We start from the raw sequence: 26,520 nt of genomic DNA on the forward strand, positions 1-26,520 counted from the left end.
AGGCGGAGAGGGAGAATTTCCAACCATTCCTACCGTAGGGAGGGCTTCCACTGTTTCTAAACGTTTTCACCAGCAGACAGGCTGGTGACCAGAGGACAAGGGTTCGAAATACCTTTCCAAAGAGCCAGAAGAGAATTGAAGACATTTTCACTGGGAAAGGATTGTTGCACTGGAATCCACTTCATGAAAGGTGGAAGCAGATTCAGCAGTGACTTCTGAAGGGGGTAATACTCAAAAAGACCATAAGACGTAGTAGCAGAAGAAGGCCATTTGGCCCATCGAGCCTGCTCCGCCATTCTGTGAGATCATTATCTGATCTGATAATCTTTAACTCCACTTTCCTGCCCTATCCCCAAGCCCCTTAATTCCCTCTGCTGTTTGAAAAGGAAAACGTCTGTAGGAAAGAGCAGGGGAGTGGAACTAAGCGGAGAGCTCTTTCAAAGAGTCTCCACAGACACGAGGGGCCGAACGGCCTCCCTCTGTGCTTTAATATTCTGTGTTTGCTCCTTCCCTGTGTTCTTCGTGTTGCTGGCCTTCACTCGCCACCTTGCCATTGAGTTTTACAGCTGAAAATGAACACGCCCTGCACATGACCACGAAACCCTGTGTTGCGTCTTTGTGTCCCGGGACTCCAAACAGATGGAGCCACCACATTCCCCTCCAGCACCTCTTCCACCTCCCACCTTTCGCTTGGCAGAATCCAGGCAACAACAGCGAGCTTCCACGGGTAGAAGTTTGAAATTAAGTTCTAAATGCAAGTTGCCCAGACTAGTTTGAGAGGTATAATATATGTGTCACTTAAATTGCGGTGGGGCAGCCTTGCTTGTTTTGGAAATTACTTTGTTTTCTTTTTTTTTAAAACAGGAAGAACAAACATAGCTGTGATATCTGTCGCTGTAAGAAGTGCCCAGAGCGTCCGTGTGACAAGTATTGTCCAATGGGATTCGAACAAGACGTTTATGGCTGTCTTATCTGCAAATGCAAGGGTAGGGGAGCTAATTGCTTTTACTGGCACATTGAGCTGTTGTCACACTGGGCTTAAGGACAGCGATAATAATTATCAGGCGCTAATGTGAATCCTATTTCTCTGAGGGCCAAGGAACAGTGTAGTGCCGGTTCTCCTGTTAATTAAGATAGTCATCTTCAGCAAAGGCACCTTTCCGAAAGGGCTTTGATCCTACTCAAGTCCCTTGAGCAAGCAGGAGAGCATAAACTAATCACTTGTACAGGAAAGGTATCCTTTATATATTGCAGACTGCCTCTCAAGCTGGCTTTGGTGTGCGGGTAAGTGGAAGGAATGATAATTCCAATGAGTGGTTATATCCTGGTTCCAAGGTTTTATTTTCTGTCTGTAGATCTGCTGAGTAAATAGCAGGCCTCTTCCGTCGACTCCTGATTCACCCGCTGAAGTGTCAGAGGCCCGTCCACAGACTGCGGCATCCTTCATGTGCCTGTTACCAATCATCCCAAAGAGGGGTGCAGGGGAGAAATCCGAGGGCTCAGGGCCCAAGCAGCTGCGGGCACGGCTGTCAATGGTGAAGCCGTTAAAATGGGGGGGGTGTTCAAGAGGTGAGACCTGAAGGAGAACAGTTACCAGAAGGTTACAGAGATAGGGACCAAGGATGAGGATTTTATTATGCAAATCGGGAGGTGTTTCCGCTGATAAGATTGGTAATCAGGCGACAATTTTTTAGATTAAAAAAGTAAAAAGCTGATGGTGGAAAAACAAAGATCCCCAGGTTGCCTCTGACCTTTGGCAAAGGTGCAAGGGATGTAGGACCCCGGCAAGGACAGGATCGAACTCACCTGTCTCGCCCTCTGTCGCAGTTTGAAAGGGACGGTGTACTGGAGGGCATTTTGATGCCTGTAGAAAAACAGTCATCGTGTGAGAGCCGGCACTGGTAGGAAATGCGAGAGGAAGAGAAGATGAAGCAGGATAAATAAAACATAGGAACTCATCACAGCCCAACGTGTATTCCTGACCTAATTTGATTCTCTCCAAGGAGCCTGGTAGCACAGTTACGTTAGCCACTTCAACTCAAACCATTTGAAACCATTGGAGCTGGCATGGGCAGGAATTTATTGAGGTCATTTGTGTGATCAGTGACTGTACAAACAGTCAAATATTCAACCCATATTTTCCTTTAAAAATTCAGTTTGGGGCACGTGCCCCTCAGTTTCCTAAATGGTATGTATTTCAAACTGTCTTATGTTGAGTTGGCCTATTGACCTCCAGAAGGCTCCCTGTTCCCAATTTTGAAATCATTTTTTTTACAGGATGTGGATGTTTCTGGTTAGGCCAGCATTTATTGCCCATCCCTAATTTCCCTTGAGAAGGTGGTGGGGAGCCAACTTCTTGAACCGCTGGTCCATGTGGTGTAGGTACACCCACAGTGCTGTTAGAGAGTGAGTTCCCAGATTTTGACCCAGCGACAGTGAAGGGGCAGCGATATTTTTTCCAAGTCAGGGTCATGTGTGTCTTGAAGGGGATCTTCCAGGTGCTGCTGTTCCCATGTGTCGGCTGCCCTTGTCCTTCTAGCTGGAGCAGTAGTGAATTTGAAAGGTGCTGTCTAAGCAGCCTTGGTGAGTTCCTGCAGTGCATCTTGTAGATGGTACACAGGGCTGCCACTGTGCGTCAGTGTTGGAGGGAGTGAATGTTTGTGGATGGAGTGCCAATCAAGTGGGCTGCTTATTATCCAGGTGAGTCCTGTAGATGAATTCCAGGTGGAGGCAGGATTGAACTCCGTTGTGATGCCCTGGTGATTCAAGAATATTGCCAATTATTGACCTTAACGCGAAGAATCGCTACGTGGATCAGATAGCAGAGGGAAGCCAGCACTTGTGAAACATGAGAACCTAAGAAATAGAAGCAGGAGTCGGCCTCAGACCCCCTTTGCACCTGCTGGCTATTTAGTAAGATCATGGCTGATCATCCACATCCATTTTCCCGTCCTGTCCCACCATCCCTTGATTCCCTTAGTTCACGAGATTTTGGCAATCTCAGTTTTAAGATGTATATTTGACCACTGAGCTTCCACAACCCTCTGGGCTAGAGAATTGCAAAGATTCACAACCCCCGGAGTGAAGGCATTTCTCTGTTCTAAGTTGCCGACCCCTTATCCGATGAATTATATTTCCAGAGTCTCCAAGACATTGGCCTCGGGCGGAAACGTGTTTGTGGAATTTTGTGGGGGGGGGGGGGTATATTAACGAGTAAATAAGTCACAGAGTTTCTTGTCATCTTTGCCCTCACGGGAAGGCATGTCCTAAATGCCTAAATAGTGGTTTTATGTCCTCCAAATATCATCAAGGGAAAGAGACGGTGCAGAAATATATTTAGCAGACAGATGCCCAGCTGTGTCTTCTCTGCAGGATAAACATTGGGCTACTTGAGAGCTGTTTAATCGAGCAATTGATTTGAGCAAGTTATTTGTCACCATTATCATTGAGGGACTGACTTGGGAGTTGGGAGTCTCCTGGCCCAATTAGCTGAATATTCAGCCTGTTCCTATGTTGGTGAGTTTCGTTCCCCCCCCAATAAAAGTCACCACGTGAAAGGGCGTCCCAACGTTTTATGGTATTATCCGGCACAGTTACACGTAAAAGCCTCAAGTAAGTTTAATCCCCAATAAATGGGCGAGGCTGTGCCAGGTGAGAAGCGAACATGTTAAATGTTTCAAACAGGATTCCAACATGCCTCGAACACAATTTTTATAGATGGGGCGGACAACCAATGCACACACTCTCCGCAGACAGGTCGTTCACTGAAACCTTTTAAAGGAGGCTGCAGGAAACCCCGTCAGGTCAAAAAAGGGAGACAGGAAGGGTGTGTGGTGAAACAACTTTATTGTGCTATTGTGAGCCAGGAGAAGAAAAAACTGTTCACTCCTGCCCCCAACAGGTTAAACCTTTAAAACTCACCCCCACCATCATCTGCACAACCTCCTCATCCCTTCCCGCCAGAATTGCCCCATCTGCTCCCTGTGATCTGTCACCTTCACCTGACCCTCCCCCCAGGCCCCCACATGACCTACCCCCCCCCCCCCCCCCACCTCACCCCACCCTTCCCTCCACACCCCATCCACTAAACCTATCTGCTCCTTAGATCCACAAGCTCGTAGGTCGAGTTAGGTTGTCAGGTGGCAAACCTGGATAAAATAATCCAAACACTAATCTCCACGGCGAAGGGGCAAACCTGCACTTCCCAGGTTGCAAATCCTCCCCCACCAAGTTCCCCACTCCAAAACCACACCTCAGTATCAGTCCCATATTGTTCATTTTTCCTCATAGGCCTGGATGTCACTGAGTTAGATTAACTCCGCGGTACCATTAGACACGTCAATACTGCAGTCTAGTACTGGGTCGATGGGCTTCTGCTCATGGATGGGCATGATCATTTGTGGCGGGTTTTGCTGGGTGTTCCCCCCCTCCCCCCCCCAGCTCTGTCGGTGAGTTCCCCACTGCTATCTAACGACACTTGGTCATTTTTTGGGGTCCTGGGGAGTTTCTCACCGGTTTACTGTACCGTTATTTTTATCACTGGGGAGTTGAACCCGCTGGCCAGACCGGCTCCTCGGAGATCGGGCGGCCATTTTGAAAGGGTGCCCTGATCTCAAAGTGAGCTTGAGGGTCCCCACACACGCCCACCCATGGGCAATGTCACTTCCCACACACAGGGCCATTACCAACACCTTCCCAAGTGAGGACACCCCTCCCCCCGCTCTCTTCAGGCCCCTCATGCCCCCTTACAGGTCACCCCCTTCTAGGATCCCCACCCTTCACTCCCAACCTCCAAGAAGCTCCTTCTTACCTGCCCCGCATCTCCCCCCCTCCCCCACCCAACCCTTCATATCCCCCTCCACCCTCCTTTCAGGGGCATGACCTGCCTCAGGCCCTGACCCTTGACAGTGCCACCTGGCAGCTTGGCAGTCCCAGGGTGGCAGTGCCACGTTGTCCACGGGCCTGGGGAGCCACCGTGCTCTGTACGTGACCACCCGGGTGGCCTCCAATGCACCTCCCCGGTGCCGATCCACCTTAACCACGTTTGTGTGGACCAGTACTGAACGGCACCCTGCTGGGGCCTCCCTGGGGAGGCCGGTAGATCCTGGGCAAGCTCGCCGAAGTCGGTTTAAACCCGACTTTAGCGAGTGCAGCTTTGTCTTGCCCATTCTGGGCAGGTTCCTGTTCCCAACACCTCGCGAGATCTGGGTAGATCTCACGAGTCGTTCTGGTTGCCGGGAAGCCTGCGGGAGGCTTCACTCGGCATCTACCGACCGCCGGTAGATCAAACCTTATATTGTAGCTTGTGCCTCCATGGGGGAGAAGTCAAACAAAAGCCTTTCTTCACAGTCAGCAATAAAAGCATGCTCAAACTCCAGTGAGCAGCTGTAATGGGTCCAAGGTTCAGTCTCTGGTCAGCCCTGAGTTAGCTCATTCCAACCAACGTAGCAATAGATGAAACTCCCAAGTTTGTGTCGGTTTCCTGGTTTAAATGTGGGAATCCACTCCTGTTCGCTGTCCACCAACCATTTCTCGTAGCGTGTGTACGTCAGTGGAGAGGATCAGGCCCTACTGTCCATGGTCGGTTAGTAATGCAGCGAGCAACACAACTAACTGCAATTTGATGAGGTATCAGAGGGAAACTGGTGCTGATGAATCCTTACTCCAGAAACTGTGTCCCAGAAAGGAAATCTTGGTGGCACAGTAGGTTAAACACTGCCTTTTAATCTGTGAGCCAAGTTGATCCCAGATTGACAGGTTGAAATTCTTCTCTGGCTGTAGGGATTTTCTAGAATCATCGAATAGTTCAACCCATTAAGTCTGTACCAGCTCTTTCAAAGAGTAATCCCGGTTTCCCCGCTCTTTCCCCCATCTTCAGGTATTCATCCAGTCTCCTCTTGAAGGCTCTCATTCAATCTGAACCCGTGTCAGGCAGCTCATTCCAAATCCTAACCATTCATTGTATCAAAGGTTTTACCCTCACATCACCTCAGGTTTTTTTGCCAGCCACCTTATATCTGTGCCCTTTGACCTGTCGACCGTTCAGCCATCTTGTTACTTAAATCATGTGAAAGGAGGTTGTGTGGTCTCAATCCAGCTCCAAGTGGACATGGTCCTGCATCTTCCCTCCATTTGATCCTAATTGACAATCTCACACAAACACCCCTGATGCGGGGAATGGAAGCCATGTCATATTGTCTTCAGAAATGTCATTCAGAGCTGAGGCTCGGGAGGAAGAAAAGAAACCTTTGGGCTCAGTTGTCAGCATTGTCAACTGAAAGATGAGTTTAAGCCACTCCACTTGAGCATCTAATCAAGGCTGGCACCCCCGTGTGACAGGAGGGAGCGCTGACAGTGTCAGAGGTGCATTTTTTCAAACAAGATGATGAACAAAGATCCCACCGCTCTATTTCGAAGTTACCGCTGGTGTCCTGGTCAATATTTGCCCTCAATCAACATCACTAAAAACAAATGATCTGGCCATGTATCTCATTGGGGTGTTGGTGGGAGCTTTCTGTGCACAGATTAGCGGCCATGCGTCCCACATTATAGCGATGGCACTTCAAAGGTGTTTCAGTGGCTTTAGAATGTCGTGAGGTCATAAAACTCATCATTTAAGTTGCTGCTTTATGCGCTGCTAAGATTTCACAGGGAGAACAGCCATGGTCTAATTGAATGGATGGGCTGGCTTGAGGGGGCTGAATGGTCTGCTGCAGTTCCTGCGAACAGAATCACAAAGGGCCTGCTCAGGTGTGTGGAAAAGCCACAAGGTTCAGGGGGGGGGGGGAGAGAGAGAGATAGAGAGAGCCGAGCCTACACAATGGCTAACTCTGGTTTGTGAAATTCTTAATATCTAGATGTGCCCACAACCATCATGCCTCCAGTCAAAACTGGCTCGTGCTTGTCCATGGACGGACGGCGACATGAGACTGGCGAGAGTTGGCACGACGGGTGCCGCGAATGTTACTGTTACAGTGGCCGTGAGATGTGTGCGCTCATCACCTGTTCCGTGCCCAACTGCGGAAATCCGACCATCCGCCCTGGACAATGCTGCCCATCATGCCCAGGTAAGGAGCACCGAACTAACCCTCCCCTTGTATACAGAGAGGGGTGGGGGGGGGGGCGTTATTATTAACATGGGCCTTGCGCTCTAAAGGGCCTGCCTCTGACCAGTTCACTTGACTGCACAGAAGGAGGTAATTTGGTCTATCGCAATTAGGAGGCTCGCAGAAAGAGCAGTGCACTTAACTGCGGTACATTTAATGGGTACATTTTCTATGTTTGTTGAAATTTATTCAGAGTAATAACTATTATTAATAAGCCCCTCAGCATTATAGGTGTGTGCTAAATATAAAGCGTCAGGGTCACTGAACACCAGCTGCGCATAAATGTTAATCCAACATGGCAAACTCATAGATTAATTTTAGAGGATCCTTTGCTGTGTTGGTATCACTGAAGTATCTCCAGTTAACTTATTAAGTCCAGCTTCGAAGCTTGTTCAGATAAACAGTAGCTGTATTTTCCCATTAATTGATAGCAAAACACTGCGCTAATTAATGAGTGGGAAAATGCAGCCTGCCATGTGAAACGAAAGCTGCTTTTATACGAACACGGTTTCAGATTGTGTTCCAGGCGTCCAGCTTCGCCGATATAGCTTCATCAATTACACGGTTAAACTGACTTCCTTATCCCAGCAGCAGGCACACAGCCCCATGATGAACAGAATTTTCACCTACCCACCCAGTGTGGTGTGAATAGAGTCAGACGGGCATGTAATGTTGCATCGTCGACCGTGGTGCCGGTTTGTCCGCACCTTCCTGCCCCGGAAGCACGATCAGGGGCAGAATGGCGACTCATCTGCATTTCTGAGTAGCCAATTCCGGTCAGTTGATAGCCCCACAGCTCTGAACAGCAGATGGTGGAGGATGGAGATGGAGGAGTCCTTTCTCGCTCTCTCTCTGATCTGAAAAGACAGTCGCTCCTTCCGTCCTGGAGGACTTCCTGAAGCTCCTCCAGCTTCGAGAGCCCAGCTGCCATCATTAATTGGGCAGTGAGCGGTCCTCTAACCACCAATTAGCTTTTGAAGGGAAATTATTGCCAGGTGACTATTTCCCACAGTGTGAAAGCAGCTTACATGGGGTAAGGGGTTAAGATTGTTTTGTATTCCTCCCCCTAGCCCAGGAGTGTGAAGACCTGTTGCCCTGTATAGGATAGGCTGCAATCAGCAAAGTAAGCACAGGGTTTGATCCTGGAACTTTCCAGATGCATGTGTTTTATGCTTAGGATTGATCTAGCAAAGAACCAGCACAGGCATGAATGGGCCAAATGGCCACCTACTATTTTGTGGATTGCATTGAGCATTGCACCGTTGCGGTGGGTCATCCATTATTCATCAGCTTCTGCCACCTTCGGACCAGCTTTGGATAGTCTCAGAATCACGAGCATTGAGCCAAAATACACTCCGAGTTAGTTAATGGTACTGTGTCCCTTTACATTACATTACACTGATATGACAGCTAATTAGTTCTAGTATTGATAAGTATATCAAAGGAGTTACCATTTGGTGTGAAAGGACAGCCTAACTACTTCATGTTGTAAAGGAATTCATTTCTTCCCCCTGATATATTACAACTTTTTAATTCATAAACTGAAAGAAATTGCAGCACAAAGAGGAGCCATTCATCCCGTGCCTGTGTAAGTGCTGGATTTTCAGTCTGACCTTTCTACTCAAATTGCATTCCTCCACTCTTTCTTCGTACCTTTTAATATTCCTCCCTTTTGAACAGTTCCCTTTCAATTGATGTCAGTAGTCGGCGTCTCAACAGCCACGAGTGGTAAAGCATTCCACGTCCCGATAAGCTTGTGTGTGACCAAATTGTTAACTGTGTTCTCAGAGGACTCCGGCCTTTGGAAGCCTGAGCTGAGCGATACGTCGATCTGCCACGCTCCCGGCGGCGAGTACTTTGTGGAAGGAGAGACGTGGAACATCGATTCCTGCACCCAGTGCACGTGCCACAGCGGCCGTGTGCTATGTGACACCGAGGTCTGCCCGCCCATCCTCTGCCAGAACCCCATCAGGACTCCGGACTCGTGCTGTCCGCAGTGCCCAGGTACGTGTCGCAACAAGCTTAACAACATCATTTACACGGCGCCCTCCAAGACACTTCGCAGGAGTGTAATCAAATGGAGATGCACGGCCTGTTTCAAAATAAAATAAAATAGAAGCAATCACAGAGGAGCACAAGAGAGGGGGGGCAGTGGTGTGTGTGTGTGGGGGGGGGGGGGGGGGGGGGGTGTCACAGACTAGAAAAATATGATGAGGTGAAGAGAGGTGGGGAGGACGCTCATATAGATTACAATGGCCTGCTCCTTCTCTGTATATTCGATGTAATTTTAGATTGTGATTTAATATGCCCCAAGATGTTATGGGTAAGCACTATGGCCTTTTTGAGCAGTTACCCCAGAAGCCTCATCCCTGACCCTGCTGTTTCCAGCCATCTCCTTAGCCCCCCCCCCGGCTTTCACTTTACCATTGCAGTTTCTCTGATAGACTCCCGCCTTCCTTCGACCTGCGGGACAGTGGTTAAAATAGCTGCTCTTCCTACCCATGCTCCTCAGCGCAAGCGGACCTTCCCCAGAAAGGTTATCCAAAGGAGTTTCAGTCGTACTCGGGAACCTGGGCAAGCGCCACCGAAATTTGTGACTTGATGCATGTCCGCTGGGAGCTCAGTACTGAACAGAAGGGTGAACTGTTTATTTTTTTTCATCCATCTGAATTGGACTAAAGTGACCCCGCCAGAGAACTTAATGAATCTTCATTTCACATTTACAAATTATTAACTACGGAATTTTTTTTTTTGACAATTAGCACATCAAATACCGATTTCACTGAACCATGAATTGATCTAGCTGTGAGCTGAAATTCCTGGTTCAGTGCTGGGGCAGAAGGCCAATGAATATAGCCCAAACAGGTTGTACACTTAGAAGGACAGTATTTACTGGGCTGAAGGGCCTCTCTCGTAACTGCATCTTTTTACCATTTAAAACCATTTAAAGCACAATTTTTTTTTCAAAAAGAGGCAGATTATCTGGCCATCATTGTGGTTTGTGTGTTCTTGCTCAGCGCAAATTGCTGGTTTTCCGAGTTTTGTTTCAAGCATATTATGCCATGCTGACTTTGCAGAAGGCGCTTTATAAATGTAATGTTCGGTCCATCAGGACTGCATTGTGTGTTGTGTTATTTGTCTCATCTCTACCCCGGGTTCCATCAGTCACAGAATTTTAAAAAAACTCGGTGTACACATGAGACTGGTTTAAACGCAGCCAGCATTTTATTTAATGCAACAAAAACCCACTTGTCTATAATATCCAGTTTGGAGGGGTGGGGAAGCCGACTTCACTTTAACCTCTCGCTGAATTGCAATCTATTCTGCTCCCTTTTTCAGATGAACCCCTTCAGCCTTTGTCACCAAGCAACCGAACCATGCCTGGTTACTGCAAGAACGAGGAGGGCGATATCTTCCTGGCAGCTGAATCCTGGAAGCCAAACGTGTGCACCAGCTGCATTTGCATGGAGGGCGTCATCAGCTGCTACTCTGAGTCGTGTCCAGCTGTGACCTGTGCCCGGCCGGTCCTGCGGAAGGGGCAGTGCTGCCCTTACTGCATTGGTGAGTAACAGCGCTGAAGGAATGGGGGCGTGGGGGGGGGGGGGGGCAGAGCAAAGGAATGAGGCATGCCACTCTCCATCAGGAGGCAGACCATCTGTTTTAGTTGTGTGCATGTTTCAGCCGCCTGCTATCTCGGGCATATTGATTCAGCTCGAGGACGCAATGACTCTTGTCATATTCATCATTGGAACTCCGACATCCTGAGCCCAGGGGCTTCTCTCTTGCGGTCTCCCTCCCTTGCCCTCATGGCTGATTCCTGAGCAGCCAGGAAATGCACGGGATAAACCCACCTCGAAACAAATGAAGGAAAGTTTCAACACTGCTGCTCTGTTCTCCTGAACCGCCCAAGACCTCCCTGCTAACACAGCTAATGAGAGCAGGTGAACATCATTAGAGAGTTCCTGGGACTCAAAAGGATATTTTCATCCGTTATTATTTAATGCATCCAAAGAGTGGAAGGAAATCCACACTGCTCAGCTCTAACCTCTCTTATAGCCCAGTTTTAACCCATGGCTTAGGTCATCGGAGCTCAGGACCCAGTCTCTGTCTCCCGAGGCACAGATGTTCCAGCTGTGACCAGCTCAAGTTGGACACGGGAAGCCGGGAGCCTGAAGCGGCTCTGCATTGCCGGCTTGGTGCTGAGGAGAACATCTGCATTCGGTTCATTATCACCACAACCCTTTCACATTGCATTACCCTCACCTCTCTGATCCACCAGAGCCTTCGTCACTGAAACCAGCTTCTGTCAATATGAACTGTGATCAACATTTCAGCAGCAACAGAGTCACTCATGTTTCATAGATATTAGGATAATTATCGGCAATATAACCTAAAATGCAGCAGAAAATTAGCATCTTATCACGAAGCTGCAAGGAGTAATTCAGCCTTCCCCCAAACCCTCACTCACTCCTCTATCCCTCATACACTCCTCTAACCCTCACTCACTACTCTAACCCTCACTGACTCCTCTAACCCTCACTCACTCTTCTAACACTCACTCACTCCGCTATCCCTCGCTCACGCCTCTAACCCTCACTCACTCTTCTAACCCTCACTCACTCCTCTATCCCTCACATACTCCTCTAACTCTCACTCACTCTTCTAACACTCATTCACTCCTCTATCCCTCGCTCACTCCTCTAACCCTCACTGACTCCACTAACCCTCACACTCCTCCATCCCTCACACACTCCTCTAACTCTCACTCACTCCTCTAACCCTCACTCACAACTCTAAACCTCACTCACTCCTCTATCCCTCACTCACTCCTCTATCCCTCACTCACTCCTCTATCCCTCACTCACTCCTCCATCCCTCACACACTCCTCTAACTCTCACTCACTCCTCTATCCCTCACTCACTCCTCTATCCCTTACTCACTCCTCTATCCCTCACACACTCCTCTATCCCTCACACACTCCTCTAACTCTCACTCACTTCTCTATCCCTCACACATTCCTCTATCCCTCACTCACTCCTCTATCCCTCACACGCTCCTCTAAACCTCACTCACTCCTCTATCCCTCACTCACAACTCTAACCCTCACTCACTCCTCTAACCCTCACTCACTCCTCTAACTTTCACTCACTCCTCTATCCCTCACTCACTCCTCTATCCCTCACACGCTCCTCTAAACCTCGCTCACTCCTCTAACACTCACTCACTCCTCTAACCCTCACGCTCCTCTAACCCTCACACTCTTCTAACTCTCACTCACTACTCTAATCCTCACTCAACTCTAACCCTCACTCACTCCTCTAACCCTCACTCACTACTCTAACCATCACTCACTCCTCTAATCCTCACTCATTCCTCTATCCCTCACTGACTCCTCTATCCCTCACTGACTCCTCTATCCCTCACTCACTCCTCTAACCCTCACACTCCTCTAACCCTCACACTCCTCCATCACTCACTCCTCTAACCCTCATTTACTCCTCTATCCCTCACAAACTCCTCTAATCCTCACTCACTCCTCTAACCCTCACACTCCTCTAACCCTCGCTCCTCTAACCCTCACACTCCTCTAACCCTCACTGACTCCTCTAACCCTCACTCACTCCTCTATCCCTCACTCACTCCTCTATCCCTCACACACTCCTCTAACCCTCACACTCCTCTAACCCTCACTGACTCCTCTATCCCTCACTCACTCCTGTAACCCTCACTCACTCCTCTATCCCTCACACACTCCTCTAACCCTCACACTCCTCTAACCCTCACACTCCTCTAACCCTCACTAACTCCTCTATCCCTCACTCACTCCTCTAACCCTCACCCACTCCCCTATCACTCACTCACTCCTCTAACCCTCACTCACTCCTCTATCCCTCACTCCTCTAACCCTCACTCACTCCTCTAACCCTCACTCACTCCTCTAACCCTCACACACTCCTCAAACTCTCACTCACTACTCTAACCTACGCTCACTCCTCTATCCCTCACTCATTCCTCTATCCCTCACTCACTCCTCTATCCCTCACTCACTCCTCTAACCCTCACACTCCTCTATCCCTCACACTCCTCTATCCCTCACTCACTCCTCTAACCCTAATTCACTACTCTAACCTACACTCACTCCTCTATCCCTCACTCACTCCTCTAACCCTCACTCACTACTCTAACCCTCACACACTCCTCTAACCCTCACTCACTTCTAACCCTCACTCACTCCTCTAATCCTCACTCACTCCTCTAACCCTCACTCACTCTTCTCTAACCCTCACTACTCTAACCTACACTCGCTCCTCTATCCCTCACTCACTCCTCTAACCCTCACTCACTACTCTAACCCTCACACACTCCTCTAACCCTCACTCACTTCTAACCCTCACTCACTACTCTAACCAAACGCACTCCTCTATCCCTCACTCACTCCTCTATCCCTCACTCACTACTCTAACCCTCACTCACTCCTCTAACCCTCACTCACTCCTCTATCCCTCACACACTCCTCTATCCCTCACTCATTGCTGTAACCCTCACTACTGTTACCCTCACTCACTCCTCTAACCCTCACTCACTCCTCTAACCCTCACACACTCCTCTAACCCTCACACACTCCTCTAAATCTCACTCACTACTCTAACCAAATTCACTCCTCTATCCCTCACTCACTCCTCTCTCCCTCACTCACTACTCTAACCCTCACTCACTCCTCTAACCCTCACTCACTCCTCTATCCCTCACACACTCCTCTATCCCTCACTCACTCCTCTATCCCTCACTCACTACTCTAACCCTCACTCACTCCTCTAACCCTCACTCACTCCTCTATCCCTCACACACTCCTCTAAATCTCACTCACTACTCTAACCAAACGCACTCCTCTAACCCTCACACACTCCTCTATCCCTCACTCACTCCTCTATCCCTCACTCACTACTCTAACCCTCACTCACTCCTCTAACCCTCACTCACTCCTCTATCCCTCACACACTCCTCTATCCCTCACTCACTCCTCTCTCCCTCACTCACTACTCTAACCCTCACTCACTCCTCTAACCCTCACTCACTCCTCTATCCCTCACACACTCCTCTATCCCTCACTCACTCCTCTATCCCTCACTCACTACTCTAACCCTCACTCACTCCTCTAACCCTCACTCACTCCTCTATCCCTCACACACTCCTCTAAATCTCACTCACTACTCTAACCAAACGCACTCCTCTAACCCTCACACACTCCTCTATCCCTCACTCACTCCTCTATCCCTCACTCACTACTCTAACCCTCACTCACTCCTCTAACCCTCACTCACTCCTCTATCCCTCACACACTCCTCTATCCCTCACTCACTCCTCTATCCCTCACTCACTCCTCTAACCCTCACTCACTCCTCTATCCCTCACACACTCCTCTATCCCTCACTCACTGCTCTAACCCTCACTACTCTAACCTACACTCACTCCTCTAACCCTCACTCACTCCTCTAACCCTCACACACTTCTCTATCCCTCACACACTCCTCTATCCCTCACTCACTCCTCTAACCCTCACACACTTCTCTAACCCTCACTCCTCTAACCTTCACTCACTACTTTATCTCTCCTTCCTCTATCCCTCACACCCCTCTTCCCCCTCACACACTCCCTTTTTCCCCTCACACACACTTTTTGCCCCCTCACACACATCTTTTTCCCCCTCACTCACTCCCTTTGCCCCCTCACACTCTCCCTTTGCCCCCTCACACACTCCTTTTGCCCCTTCACACACACCTTTTGCCCCTTCACACACACCTTTTGCCCCCTCACACACTCCTTTTGCCCCCTCACACACACGTTTTGCCCCTTCACACACACTCCTTTTGCCCCACATTCCACTCAGTACCATTTCCCATCACACTGTGGAGTTCTTGCTCCCTCTAGTGACAAGCTGCAGCCCACTGGCATGAAGAGCAAAACTACAACAGTTGTTTGGTTGTACAGAACGTGAATAATATTGCTGGGAAGACAGGCTGGTTGCTGAAACATTTCACCTTACACACGCACAGGACAAATGCAAGAATACCAAATTTCAATAATTGTGGTCACGTGGTGAAAATCTTCAGCGGCCTGAATCTTTTCAGCAACAATCTTTTCATTTTACCCTTTTCACTTTGTCCCTGGGTGTCGCCTGCCAGAAGTACTCCTAATGAGATTGTGAGCTTTGCTGATCTGTTATTCTGTGGGAGGACTATTCCCTGCTGGCTCACTGTCTGTGCGGAGTCTGCACGTTCTCCCCGTGTGTGCGTGGGTTTCCTTCGGGTGCTCCGGTTTCCTCCCACAGTCCAAAGATGTGCGGGTTAGGTGGATTGGCCACGATAAATTGTCCCCTAGTGACCAAAAAAGTTTAGGAGGGGCTACTGGGTTAACGGGGATAGGGTGGAAGTGAGGGCTTAAGTGGGTCGGTGCAGACTCAATGGGCCAAATGGCCTCCTCTGCACTGTATGTTCTATGTCTATCTATGTAGGTGCCAGGTAATCAACCCGCATGGTCCTTGGAACAAGCTGAATTGTCTTGACTTCCTTTCACGCAATATTTTATGTGTAGAAACGAGAGTCATGGCCTCTCAAATCGCCCCGTGTCAATTCGAGTGACCGTAAAAACCGCCGTGTCATTGTAAAAATCCCAATGGTTCTGTCATCCTTGGCCATCTGACCAGGAAGTGACTGCAGTCCCACAGCAGTCTGGTTAACTCTCGACTGCCCTCGGAAACGGCTAAGAAAGCCACTCAGTTGTAAGGGAACCGCCGTCAGTTGGTCAAACACCATTCCCACCATCTCAGAGCATCCGCGGATGGGCGGTAAACACCAGACCTGCCATCGATGCTCTCTGGGAAGGACATTTTTGACAGTTGCTTTTTTTTTTAGCCAATCTGGCCTGGTGCATCCCAAATTCATTCCTCAAGGCTGCTCGTGAGGATGCTCCATCTAGCCATCAGTGTCGGTGAGCTGTGGATTGGGAAGGAAAATCTGCAGGGAGACCGCCCTGCCAGTTCTGAGTGCGGCCCGGAAGGTGGAGGGTTCTGCAGTTTTAGGCTATTAAAATTCCCCGGGTCACTTACCGTTTGTTTGCTCAGGATGGGCAGGCAGGGCAGCACGGTGGCACAGTGGTTAGCATTGCTGCCTACGGCGCTGAGGACCCGGGTTCGAATCCCGGCCCTGGGTCACTGTCTGTGTGGAGTTTGCACATTCTCCCCGTGTCTGCGTGGGTTTCGCCCCCACAACCCAAAAGATGTGCAGGATAGGTGGATTGGCCACACTAAAATTGCCCCTTAATTGGAAAAGAATAATTGTGTACTCTAAATTTTTTTTTAAAAGGATGGACAGGCAGACAGGGAATGGACAGCAGTTATCGGGGGAAAGAACAAAACAGTTTGAAGTGGTATTTTGTTGACTGAGAGCTAGATATGGTGTTATAATGCCCAGATTGTGAGCCTGGTGAGGATCAGGCTGCTTTAGTTAGGGGTTGAACCACTGCCGACTTACAGTCAAACTACATTCTTATTTTTCCTCTCTGTTTCCCTCTTTTTCTCTCTCTCTCTCTCCCCCACCCCCATCCAAACAGAGGATAGCATCCCGACTAAAGTGGTTTGTCACTTCAATGAAAAGACCTACGCAGACGAGGAGAGATGGGACATCGACAGCTGCACCCACTGTTACTGCCTGCAGGGTCAGACGCTCTGCTCGACAGTCAGCTGTCCTCCTCTCTCCTGCCTGGAGCTTGTCTACGTGGACGGAAGCTGCTGCCCTGTGTGCCCAGGTAATTGGAACGCCGCTAGCACGTTGTAAAATTCCGGGAAAGAGAGAGCTGGCAGCTCCCCCCTCACCGCCTCCCAGTGCACACAGTTCAAGCGTTTTGTCGCCTTGTTTATTCTAATCTACAGTTAATGAAGAGCATCTGTTTTGTACGGAGCCTGTTTGGCTTTCAGAATGAAATGGTCAGAAGCATTGCCCTTGAATCTCTGACTCCGGCAAGCAGCTCACGTCGTCTCCTCCCATGAGAGATAACTGTGCAAATTATTCCGTCTCCCCACCTCAGCATCTCTAACCTCCCCCCCCACCCCCCAACACACTCTCCCGCTAATCAATCCTCACCTCCCCAAAACACACTCTACCTCCAATCAATCCTCACCCCTCCAACGCTCACTTCCCCAAAACACACACTCTAACCCCCAATCAACCCCCAAGAACACACATTCTACCCGCAATCAACCCCCAACTCCAATAACACACACTCTACCCCCCCAAATCAACCCTCACCCCAATAACACACACTCTACCACCTCAAATCAACCCTCACCCCAATAACACACACTGTACCCCCCAAATCAACCCTCACCCCAATAACACACACTCTACCACCTCAAATCAACCCTCATCTCCCCAAAACACACACTCTAACCCCCAATCAACCCCCAACTCAAATAACACACACTCTACCCCCCCCCCCGTTAACCCTCCCCCCCAATAACACACACTCTCCCCACCCCGTTAACCCTCACCCCCAATAATACACACTGTACCCCCCCAATCAACCTTCACCCCAATGACTCACACTAACACCTCAAATCAACCCTCACCCCATAACACACACTCTACCCCGTTAACCCTCACCCCCAATAATACACACTACCCCCCAATCAATGCTCAAGTCCAATAACATACACTCTACCCCCCAAATCAACGCTCACCCCAATGATAGATACTCAACCCGTAGTCAATGCTCACGCCAAATAACACACACTCTACTCCTAATAAACCCTCACCACCAACAACACAAACTACCCCCCACCAATAACACACACTATCCCCCAATCAACTCTCACCCCCCATAACACACAATTTACCCCAATCTTCACACCCAACAACACACACTCTACCTACAATCAACCCTCAACCCAATAACACAAACTCTACCCCCTGCATCAACCCTCACCCTCAATAACACAGCCAACCCCCAATCAACCCTCACCCTCAATAACACAGCCAACCCCCAATCAACCCTCACCCTCAATAACACAGCCAACCCCCAATCAACCCTCACCCTCAATAACACACACTCTATCCACAATCCACCCTCAATCCCAATAACACCAACTCTGCCCCCCAATCAACCCTCACCCTCAATAACACGCATTCTACCCCCCAATCAACGCTCACCCCAACAACAGACACTCTACCCCCCAATCAACCCTTGCCCTCCATAACACACCCTACCCCCAATTAACCCTCACCCCCAACAACACCCACTCTACCCGCCATCAACCCTCTTTCCTAATATCACACACGCTACCCCACCAATCAACCCTTAGCTCCTAGTAACACACACACTACCCCCAGTCAACCTATCCCCCACAACAGCGCACACTACCTCCTAATAAACCCTCACACCCTACAACACACACTCTACCCCCCCAATCAACCCTTACCCCCTAGTAACACAAACTCTACCCCCAGTCAACCTTTACCCCCAGCAGCACACACTGCACCCTCAATAACCCTCACACCCTACAACACACCCTACCCCCAATAAACTCTCACACCCTACAAGACACATTAATAATAATAATCGCTTATTGTCACAAGTAGGTTTCAATGAAGTTACCCTTGACAACAAGCCCCCTACCCTCATCAACCTTCACTCCAATAACACACACTCTACCTCCTATCAACCCTCACCCCCAAAAACAATCACTCGACCCCTCAATCAGCCCTCACCCCCAATAACACACACCCCAACCCCTCAATCAGCCCTCACCCTCAATAACACACACCCCATCCCCTCAATCAGCCCTCACCCCCAATAACACACACCCCAACCCCTCAATCACACCTCACCCCCAATAACAAACACCCCAACCCCTCAATCAGCCCTCACCCCCAATAACAAACACCCCAACCCCTCAATCAGCCCTCACCCCCAATAACACACGCTCCAGGCTCCACCTCCCCCAAAGAACCATCCAACCCTCACCCCGTAACATTTTCAGCCACAGGAACCACCTCTTGCCTTTCGCTAGGAACACATCTTCGCAGCAGCACCCCATCACCTAGCAACACTCCCCTGGTGACACCCATACCAAACCTCAGCTTTACCCCATCTCAGCAACATACATCCTGCTTCTTTCAAGCAACTGTTCCCACCCAGCCCATCAGGGCCTCTCAACAAGAGCTGCCCCCTCACTCCTGTGCACCTACGTAATAATGCCCCACCACCCCACACACTGTCCAAATAACTACAATTACAGATAAACTGGCTTTGGCTACCTGATAAAAGGTAGCAAATGTGTGAGACACTCTTGTGAAATTTCTGTCTGCTTCCTCACCCGATGTGCTGGTGTTTATTTTAAACTGGCTGGTTCCTTCTTTCGCTGAGGAATGTGACACTTGTTTGTTACTAATACTGTTCAGCATGATTTAACCTTGTTTTTATTTTAAATTTAGAGTACCCAATTCATATTTTTTCCAATTAAGGGGCAATTTATTGAGGCCAATCCACCTACCCTGCACATCTCTGGGTTGTGGGGGCGAAACCCACGCAAACACGGGGAGAATGTGCAAACTCCACACGGACAGTGACCCAGAGCCAGGATCGAACCTGGGACCTCGGCGCCATGAGGCAGCAGGGCTAACCCACTGCGCCACCGTGCTGCCCATGATTTAACCTTGTTGACCTCAGTAACCAGGTCGGAGGCTAAAAATTTGAAAGCAAAACTAAAATATTCTCACTGGTCAATTTGCTTGTGACGTGCAGTCCTGATCAATCTTTCTTCCCTTCTTTGTCCATCTGCCCTACTCAGGACCCTGGCGATATCACTCATGATTTGGCCTCCTTCAGGCAGGCACAGAGGTGCCTTGGGGTGCATCTGCCCCTTCAAAATTAAAGATGGGGAAGACCTGGGAAAGGTGTGATTCCGAAACCTGCCTCTCTGACTGGGGCGCTGTGTTGAACTGCCTGCCTTTTACTGAAAGAACCTACAAAATTAGGGACAGTGTCAGACAAATTTTGAAGAACTGTTTGTTGTCCCCTGGACTTGACACCTCTTCTGTATGGCCACGATGAGTTAGTGTGAGGAGACAATCTAAGTGCCAATAGTAACGTCACTGGATGAGTAATCCAAAGGCCCGAGCTGATGCTCTGGGGCTTGAGTTCAAATCCCACCACGGTGGTTGGTGGAATTTCAATTAATAACACATCTGGAATTGAAAGCTAGTCGGTGACCGTGAAACTATCATGGATTGTTGGAAAAACCCATCCGGTTCACTAATATCCTTTAGGGAAGGAAATCTGCAATCCTTACCTGGTCTGACCTACATGTGTCCCAGATTCATCCAGTGTTTGCTTAGAGCAGGGGTGGGCAAACTTTTCCGTGCAAGGGCCACATTCAGAAATTCACAATTTTAAAGGGCCGCATAGTATATTAATTAATAGTCCCGGTTGTAACCAATTAGCGTGCGGCATATACCTCAGCGCTTCCCCCGGCGGCATCCTGCCTTTAGCCCTCTTTTTCTCTACTTTTCAAAAATGGCGCTTCACCCGGTTATGATCCTGGGCGCCTCATATAGAACATAGAACATAGAACAGTACAGCAAAGAACAGGCCCTTCGGCCCTCGATGTTGTGCCGAGCAATGATCACCCTACTCAAGTCAACGTATCCACCCTATACCAGTAACCCAACAGCCCCCCCCCCCATTAACCTTATAAAAAAAAAGGAAATATATATTTTTTATGACTTGATCTTGGTGGGCCGCATAAAGACCTTTGGCGGGCCGCATGTGGCCCGCGGGCCGTAGTTTGCCCACCCCTGGCTTAGAGTGTCGAAGCGTTGAAATATAAACATAGTGCTGGATTCTACAGCACATTGTATTCCCTATCCTGTTCCCTGCCCCCCCCAAAGCCCAAACCAGAAGGTCAATCGGGAACCCACTCACCAAAAAGCTGGCTGCCTCACAACCATTTTACCTCGAGTTAATAGGCGAAGGGCAAGACTCCATTCCCGCCTGGGGAGTAGGTCTCAGCTTAAGAGAGCTGTTGGTCCAATCTGATTGGTTAGCAGTCGCAGCAGCGCCAGGTTCAAACGGTGGCCGCTGCTAGGACTACAGCTAGTCCCCGAACAAGAGAGGGCTACAGAATAATAATAATCTTTGTTGTCACGAGTAGGCTTACATTTACACTGCAATGAAGTTACTGTGAAAAGCCCCTAGTCGCCACATTCCGCCGCCTGTTTGGGTACATGGAGGGAGAATTCAGAATGTCCAATTCACCAAACAAGCACGTCTTTCAGGACTTGTGGGAGGAAACCGGAGCACCCAGAGGAAACCCACACAGACACAGGGAGAACTCTGCACAGACAGTGACCCAAGCTGGGAATCGAACCTGGGAAGTTGGACTGTGGGCAAGTCCAGGATATCGGGCAGGGCCTGGACAGCAGGCCCCAGCGACGGGGAGGTGGGAGACTGTGTCCTGAGAGGCCAGGAGAGAGGTTTGCGAGGCAGTGGGGGAACAAGGGTAATGCTTTCGATTAGCACAAGGGAACCCCCCCCATCGCCCCACACTTCTTACCCAATACCAGCTAGCCTAGTAAAAGCCGCGAGGTTATCCACTTGGCCTGGGTCTCCCTCCTGCCGCAAGGAAAATGGCGGCCGGGACGGGATGGGGCACTTAAGAGGCTCACAAGGCCCAGTAGGTGGGCGAGCCACCTGAAACCTCCGCTGCCAACGGGTGACAGGCCAGGGGCAGATGGGAAGACGGCAGGCAGGCCATGTGCCAAATTTAAGAGCACATCCCTGCTTTCAAACAAGCCAGCGGATGACTGTAAAATCCAGCCTGTGGGTTACTTCCATACGCTGTGCCTGGGTACTCTCCCGGCTAATACAACAGTGAATGTCCAAGCCTGTTCACTTATAGGACAATCAAAAGTAATTTACAGAACCTTTTCATTCTGCTTTGCTCACTCTCCTTCTAGACCTGTATATGTCAGAGCCCACCAACATCCCCATCGAAAAGTTTGACCAGAGGGGAGAGATTGAAGTGGAGGCACCATTCTGGCCAACACCCAGTGGAAACGAAATTCCTGCTCACCTTCGGGACGATGGTAAGTGAAACACACAGTTGTTTGCGATGTATTACCTCATCCGTTTGCTATGATTCTTTTCTTTGTTCGGTTGCCTTTTGGTGCCCAGAAATTTGGCAGCTTTAGCTGAGGTGGATCAGGCGGACTGGGCGGCCAATAAAGTCACTGCTAATATTTTGGATACACAAGTTCGGATTGCTTCACACCAACCACGGTGTGTATAGTATGACAAATCAATCCCATCGCACACGCCACACTGTGACGCAGCACAGTAGCATAGTGGTTAGCACAATTGCTTCACAGCTCCATGGTCTCACCTACACTGCAAGGTCGCGGATGAGCCATCGACGGTGGTTTGTCGTCACCACGGTGAGGCTGCTGTTGGGGAAAGCGGGAGCCGACAGTAACGTACCAGGGAACTGCCACAAACTCTTTCTCCGTCACATTCTAGCCCCAAACCCCCCCCCCCCCAACCATCCATCCATGTAAGTCCATGGGACGTTTGACCACACAGGCCATCGTAGCCACGCTTCCATCCTGACAGCACACCACCACTGCCCAAGAGGGTGGCTTCATAAGCCACCAGGAGCAGCAACACCAGTCCGCTTTCGCTCACCTAACCTAAAGGCTGCTCACGTAGCCACACATGGGGAGTAGTGACTCTTGCTCGAAGCATGTTCTTCCTGAATAAACCAGGCGCTGGAAGGGGAGGGGAAAGCAGGAGGGAAATCTACACTCAGGCAAGGAACCAGCAGATGCAGGAGAGGGTTAATAAATGAGGATGACGTTTTAACAATGTTTAAAGAGGCATTGTGATCAATGACGTCTTGAAAATTGTTCCTCCTAAAGCGTCTGCCTGAGTTCACCCTGTGGTAATGTTAATGTGGGTAATAATTCGTGCAGCACCGTTGGGTTTATTTTTCTTGCGAGAAAGCGTGTGGAATTCAGTAACATCTGAGACGATTCCAGAATCCTGGCCTGCTCAATAAACCAGTAATGCAATGCCCTTTATCATTCAGTGACTCTTTGTCAGCAGTTCCCAGGAGATGGGGCTGTGGAATACACAGTCCATTGTACGACGATGAACTTTGTAAATCGTGAGTCAGCAGCTATTTCTGAGATTAAAGCAGGCGTCCTCTTGATACTCGGCATCTCTACCTTTTACAGCTTCTGTTGCTCAACAGATAAAAGACTTATTAATTTCATAAATCTGTCATTCCCTAGACATCTGCCAGAGTGTTCAACTTGGGCGAGACTGTATAATTGGCGATAGCAGATTGTACACTCTGTCTGATTTCCCTTAACGTTAAGGTGTACAAATTGACCGTATCTCATCCCATCGATAGATTGTTATATTCATTTCTCCCTCATGTACTTAATTGGCTTCCCCTGATGCCTCAACTACTCCATGAGGTAACAAGTTCTACAATCTCTGGGGAAAGGAGTTTCTCCTGAACCCCCTATTGGGTTTATTGGTGACTGTCTTCTGCTGATGGCTCCTGACTCTGGTCTCCCACACAATTTATTTTTAAATATATTTTATTTCAAACACGCAGTTAAATTGACAAACATTAATCAACATGCAACAGGTTACAAACAGTTTGAAAAAAATGCCCCCCCCCCCCCCTCTCCCCTCCCCTCCCCTCCTACCCTTTGGCGACAAAAATCCCAATCATGCCGAAACCCCTGGTGGCGTAGCCGATCTCCAATTCTATAGGATTTGTCGCCTTGCAATCGGCAAGGTGCAGGCCACCATATCAGCTTCCCTCCAAGGGCGGCAAAGTAGCATAATGGTTAGCACTGTTGCTTCACAGCGCCAGTGACCCGGGTTCGATTCCCAGCTTGGGTCACTGTCTGTGCGTAATCTGCACGTTCTCCCCGTGGATGCGTGGGTTTCCTCCGGGTGCTCCGGTTTCCTCCCACAGTCCAAAGACGTGCTTGGACATTCTGAATTCTCCCTCAGTGTACCCAAACAGGCGCCAGAGTGTGACGATTAGGGGATTTTCACAGTAACTTCATTGCAGTGTTAATGTGACACAAATAAAGATTATTAACAACAGCTCCGTCAACTCTGAAACCCCACAAAGAGCCACAAAAGGGCACGGTGCCAGCTTGCCCCCCCCCCCCCACTATCCCCGATAGTGTGTCAAACACTGCAGCCCTCAGCTTTGAGTACTATCAGAACGTATGCAAATGGTTTGTCCATCCCCTCCTGCATCTTTCACCTCGTCTTCTAGCTCCGAGAAAAGCCGGCTCATCAGGGCCATCATCACGTCAGTCCCGTGCACTACTTTGAAGTGGATGAAGCTCATCCCAGCACAGGATGAAGTTGAATGCATGATCTTACTCCAGACCCCACCTCCAAACTCAAATCCCAACTCCTCCTGCCACTTCTTCCTTTTGTCTTCTATTGGCGCTTTATCAGTTCTCAGCAGCCACCCATGAATGTCTCCCATCTTCCCCTCCCCCAGGTCGTCCCGAGTCAACAACTTATCCAGTAGCGTCCATTCCGGCAGACGAGGAATCGAGGGTAGATCTTTGCGTGCAAAGTTCCAGACTTGAATGTATCTAAATTCACTTCCCCTAGGGAACTCAAATCTCCCATGTAATTCCTCTAGTTTCTCAAATCTTTCTTCAATATACAGGTCCCCCAACCGTTCTACCCCTTCCCTGTACCACCGACCATACATTGCATCCATCAGGTGCGATTGAGTAATGGATGGTGGGACAATCATTCAATTCGAGCTTTGATTCTAAGGCAAGAGGAGTGGCGATCCTGCTTAGTAAAACAATAGCATTTGCAATGGCCAGGGAGGTACGAGACCCGGGAGGGGAGGTTTGTGATGGTAAGCGAAGTGTTGGCGGGGCACCAGTGGTTTTAGTTAACGTATACGCGCCCAATTGGGACAATGCGGACTTTGTGAAGAAGATGCCGCATCCATCCCGGATTTACACGCTCATAACTTGATAATCGGAGGAGATTGTAACTGTAGACCCAAGGGTGAATAGGCCCAACCCCAAATCAATAGCTCGATCGAGGATGGCAAGAGACTTTGGGTATTTATGGAGCCGGGGGGAGGGGGGTAGATCTCTGGACGTTCAGGCACCTGGGAGAGAGGAAGTTTTCCTTCTTGTCATATACGTAAGGCATACTCCCGCATTAAGTTTTTTGTAGTGGGGAAGTCCGTGTTGTTGGGATTATTGGAGATGTAGAGTATGCAGGAATTGTAATCTCGGACCATGCACCATACTGTGTCAATGTAAGGATCGGCCACAAAGGCCAGAGTGGAGGTCGGACTCGGGAATCCTGGCGGAGAAGGAGTTCTGTGCGAAAATGACCTGGGTGATTGAGGACTATGTGGACCTTAACCAAAATGGGGAGGTTTCTGTCTCGACTTTCAGGAGGGTTTTGATCTTTTGACGATTGGGAAGGTGGTAGGACAGCTTTGCCATGCGAGGGCGGTCCAATATGAATATGGGGGGAAAGCTCGTCGATTCCTCGCCCAACAGTTCAGTCGGCAGACTGCCACAATCAAAATTGTACAGAGAAAGAGGCAGGGGGAGGCTCGATCACAGTAGTGAAACAAATAAAATGGGGCATTTAAAGATTTCTGCCGGGTATTTTACAGATTAGAGCCCGGGGGAGGGGAAGGAAGGAGAGATGGGACGGTTCTTGGATGGGTTTGTGTTTCCAGAGGTTGAAATGGGGAGGAGGCCAGGATTAGAGGAACCACTCCGGCTGCAGGAGATAATGAAGGGGTAAGGTTGATGCAATCGGGGAAAGCACCGGGGCCAGATAAATTCACGGTAGACTTCTGTAAACAGATTTTGCCGGAACGAGTGCCCCAACTCCTGGCTATGTACAATGAATCAATGGCTTGGGCGGAATTGCTGGTCACGCTCGCACAGGCCTCTATTTCTTTGATACCAAAAAAAGGATAAAGACCCGACAAGAGTGTGGATCTTGTAGACCCATCTCCCTGCTAAATACGGATGTGGCCAAGCTACTAGCAAGACCTTTAGCGAGGTGTGTGCCGGGGGTGGTTTCAGAGGAGAAGACTGGGTTTGTTAAGGGGCGGCAGCTGGCCAGTAATAATAGGCGGTTGGTAAATATTGTAATGACTCCATCAAGGGGGATACCCCAAGGTTCTTATATCGATGGTTGCAGGGAAGGCCTCTCGACCGGGTAGATTGGAGGTACCTGTTTGAGACCCTCAGGAGGTTTGGGCCTTTGTTTATAGCATGGATATGGTTGTTAAATGCCGCACCCACAGCAAGTGTGAGAATAAATCGG

General features: G+C 49.4%; 1 protein-coding gene across 2 annotated transcripts in view; it reads left to right on the top strand.

The window, feature by feature from the left end:
* Positions 1 to 26,520, top strand: part of crim1 (cysteine rich transmembrane BMP regulator 1 (chordin-like)) — a 229,807-nt gene that overhangs the window by 186,349 nt on the left and 16,938 nt on the right. For both annotated transcript variants that reach the window (XM_038815001.1, XM_038815002.1), the window contains 6 exons: positions 865 to 986; positions 6,858 to 7,067; positions 8,895 to 9,110; positions 10,446 to 10,667; positions 16,717 to 16,911; positions 22,119 to 22,247. In XM_038815001.1, coding sequence (XP_038670929.1) covers positions 865 to 986; positions 6,858 to 7,067; positions 8,895 to 9,110; positions 10,446 to 10,667; positions 16,717 to 16,911; positions 22,119 to 22,247 — 1,094 coding nt within the window. The remainder of the gene's footprint in view (positions 1 to 864; positions 987 to 6,857; positions 7,068 to 8,894; positions 9,111 to 10,445; positions 10,668 to 16,716; positions 16,912 to 22,118; positions 22,248 to 26,520) is intronic.

Source organism: Scyliorhinus canicula, chromosome 1 (genome assembly GCF_902713615.1).
Source record: "Scyliorhinus canicula chromosome 1, sScyCan1.1, whole genome shotgun sequence".
NCBI classification, from domain to species: Eukaryota; Metazoa; Chordata; class Chondrichthyes; order Carcharhiniformes; family Scyliorhinidae; genus Scyliorhinus; species Scyliorhinus canicula.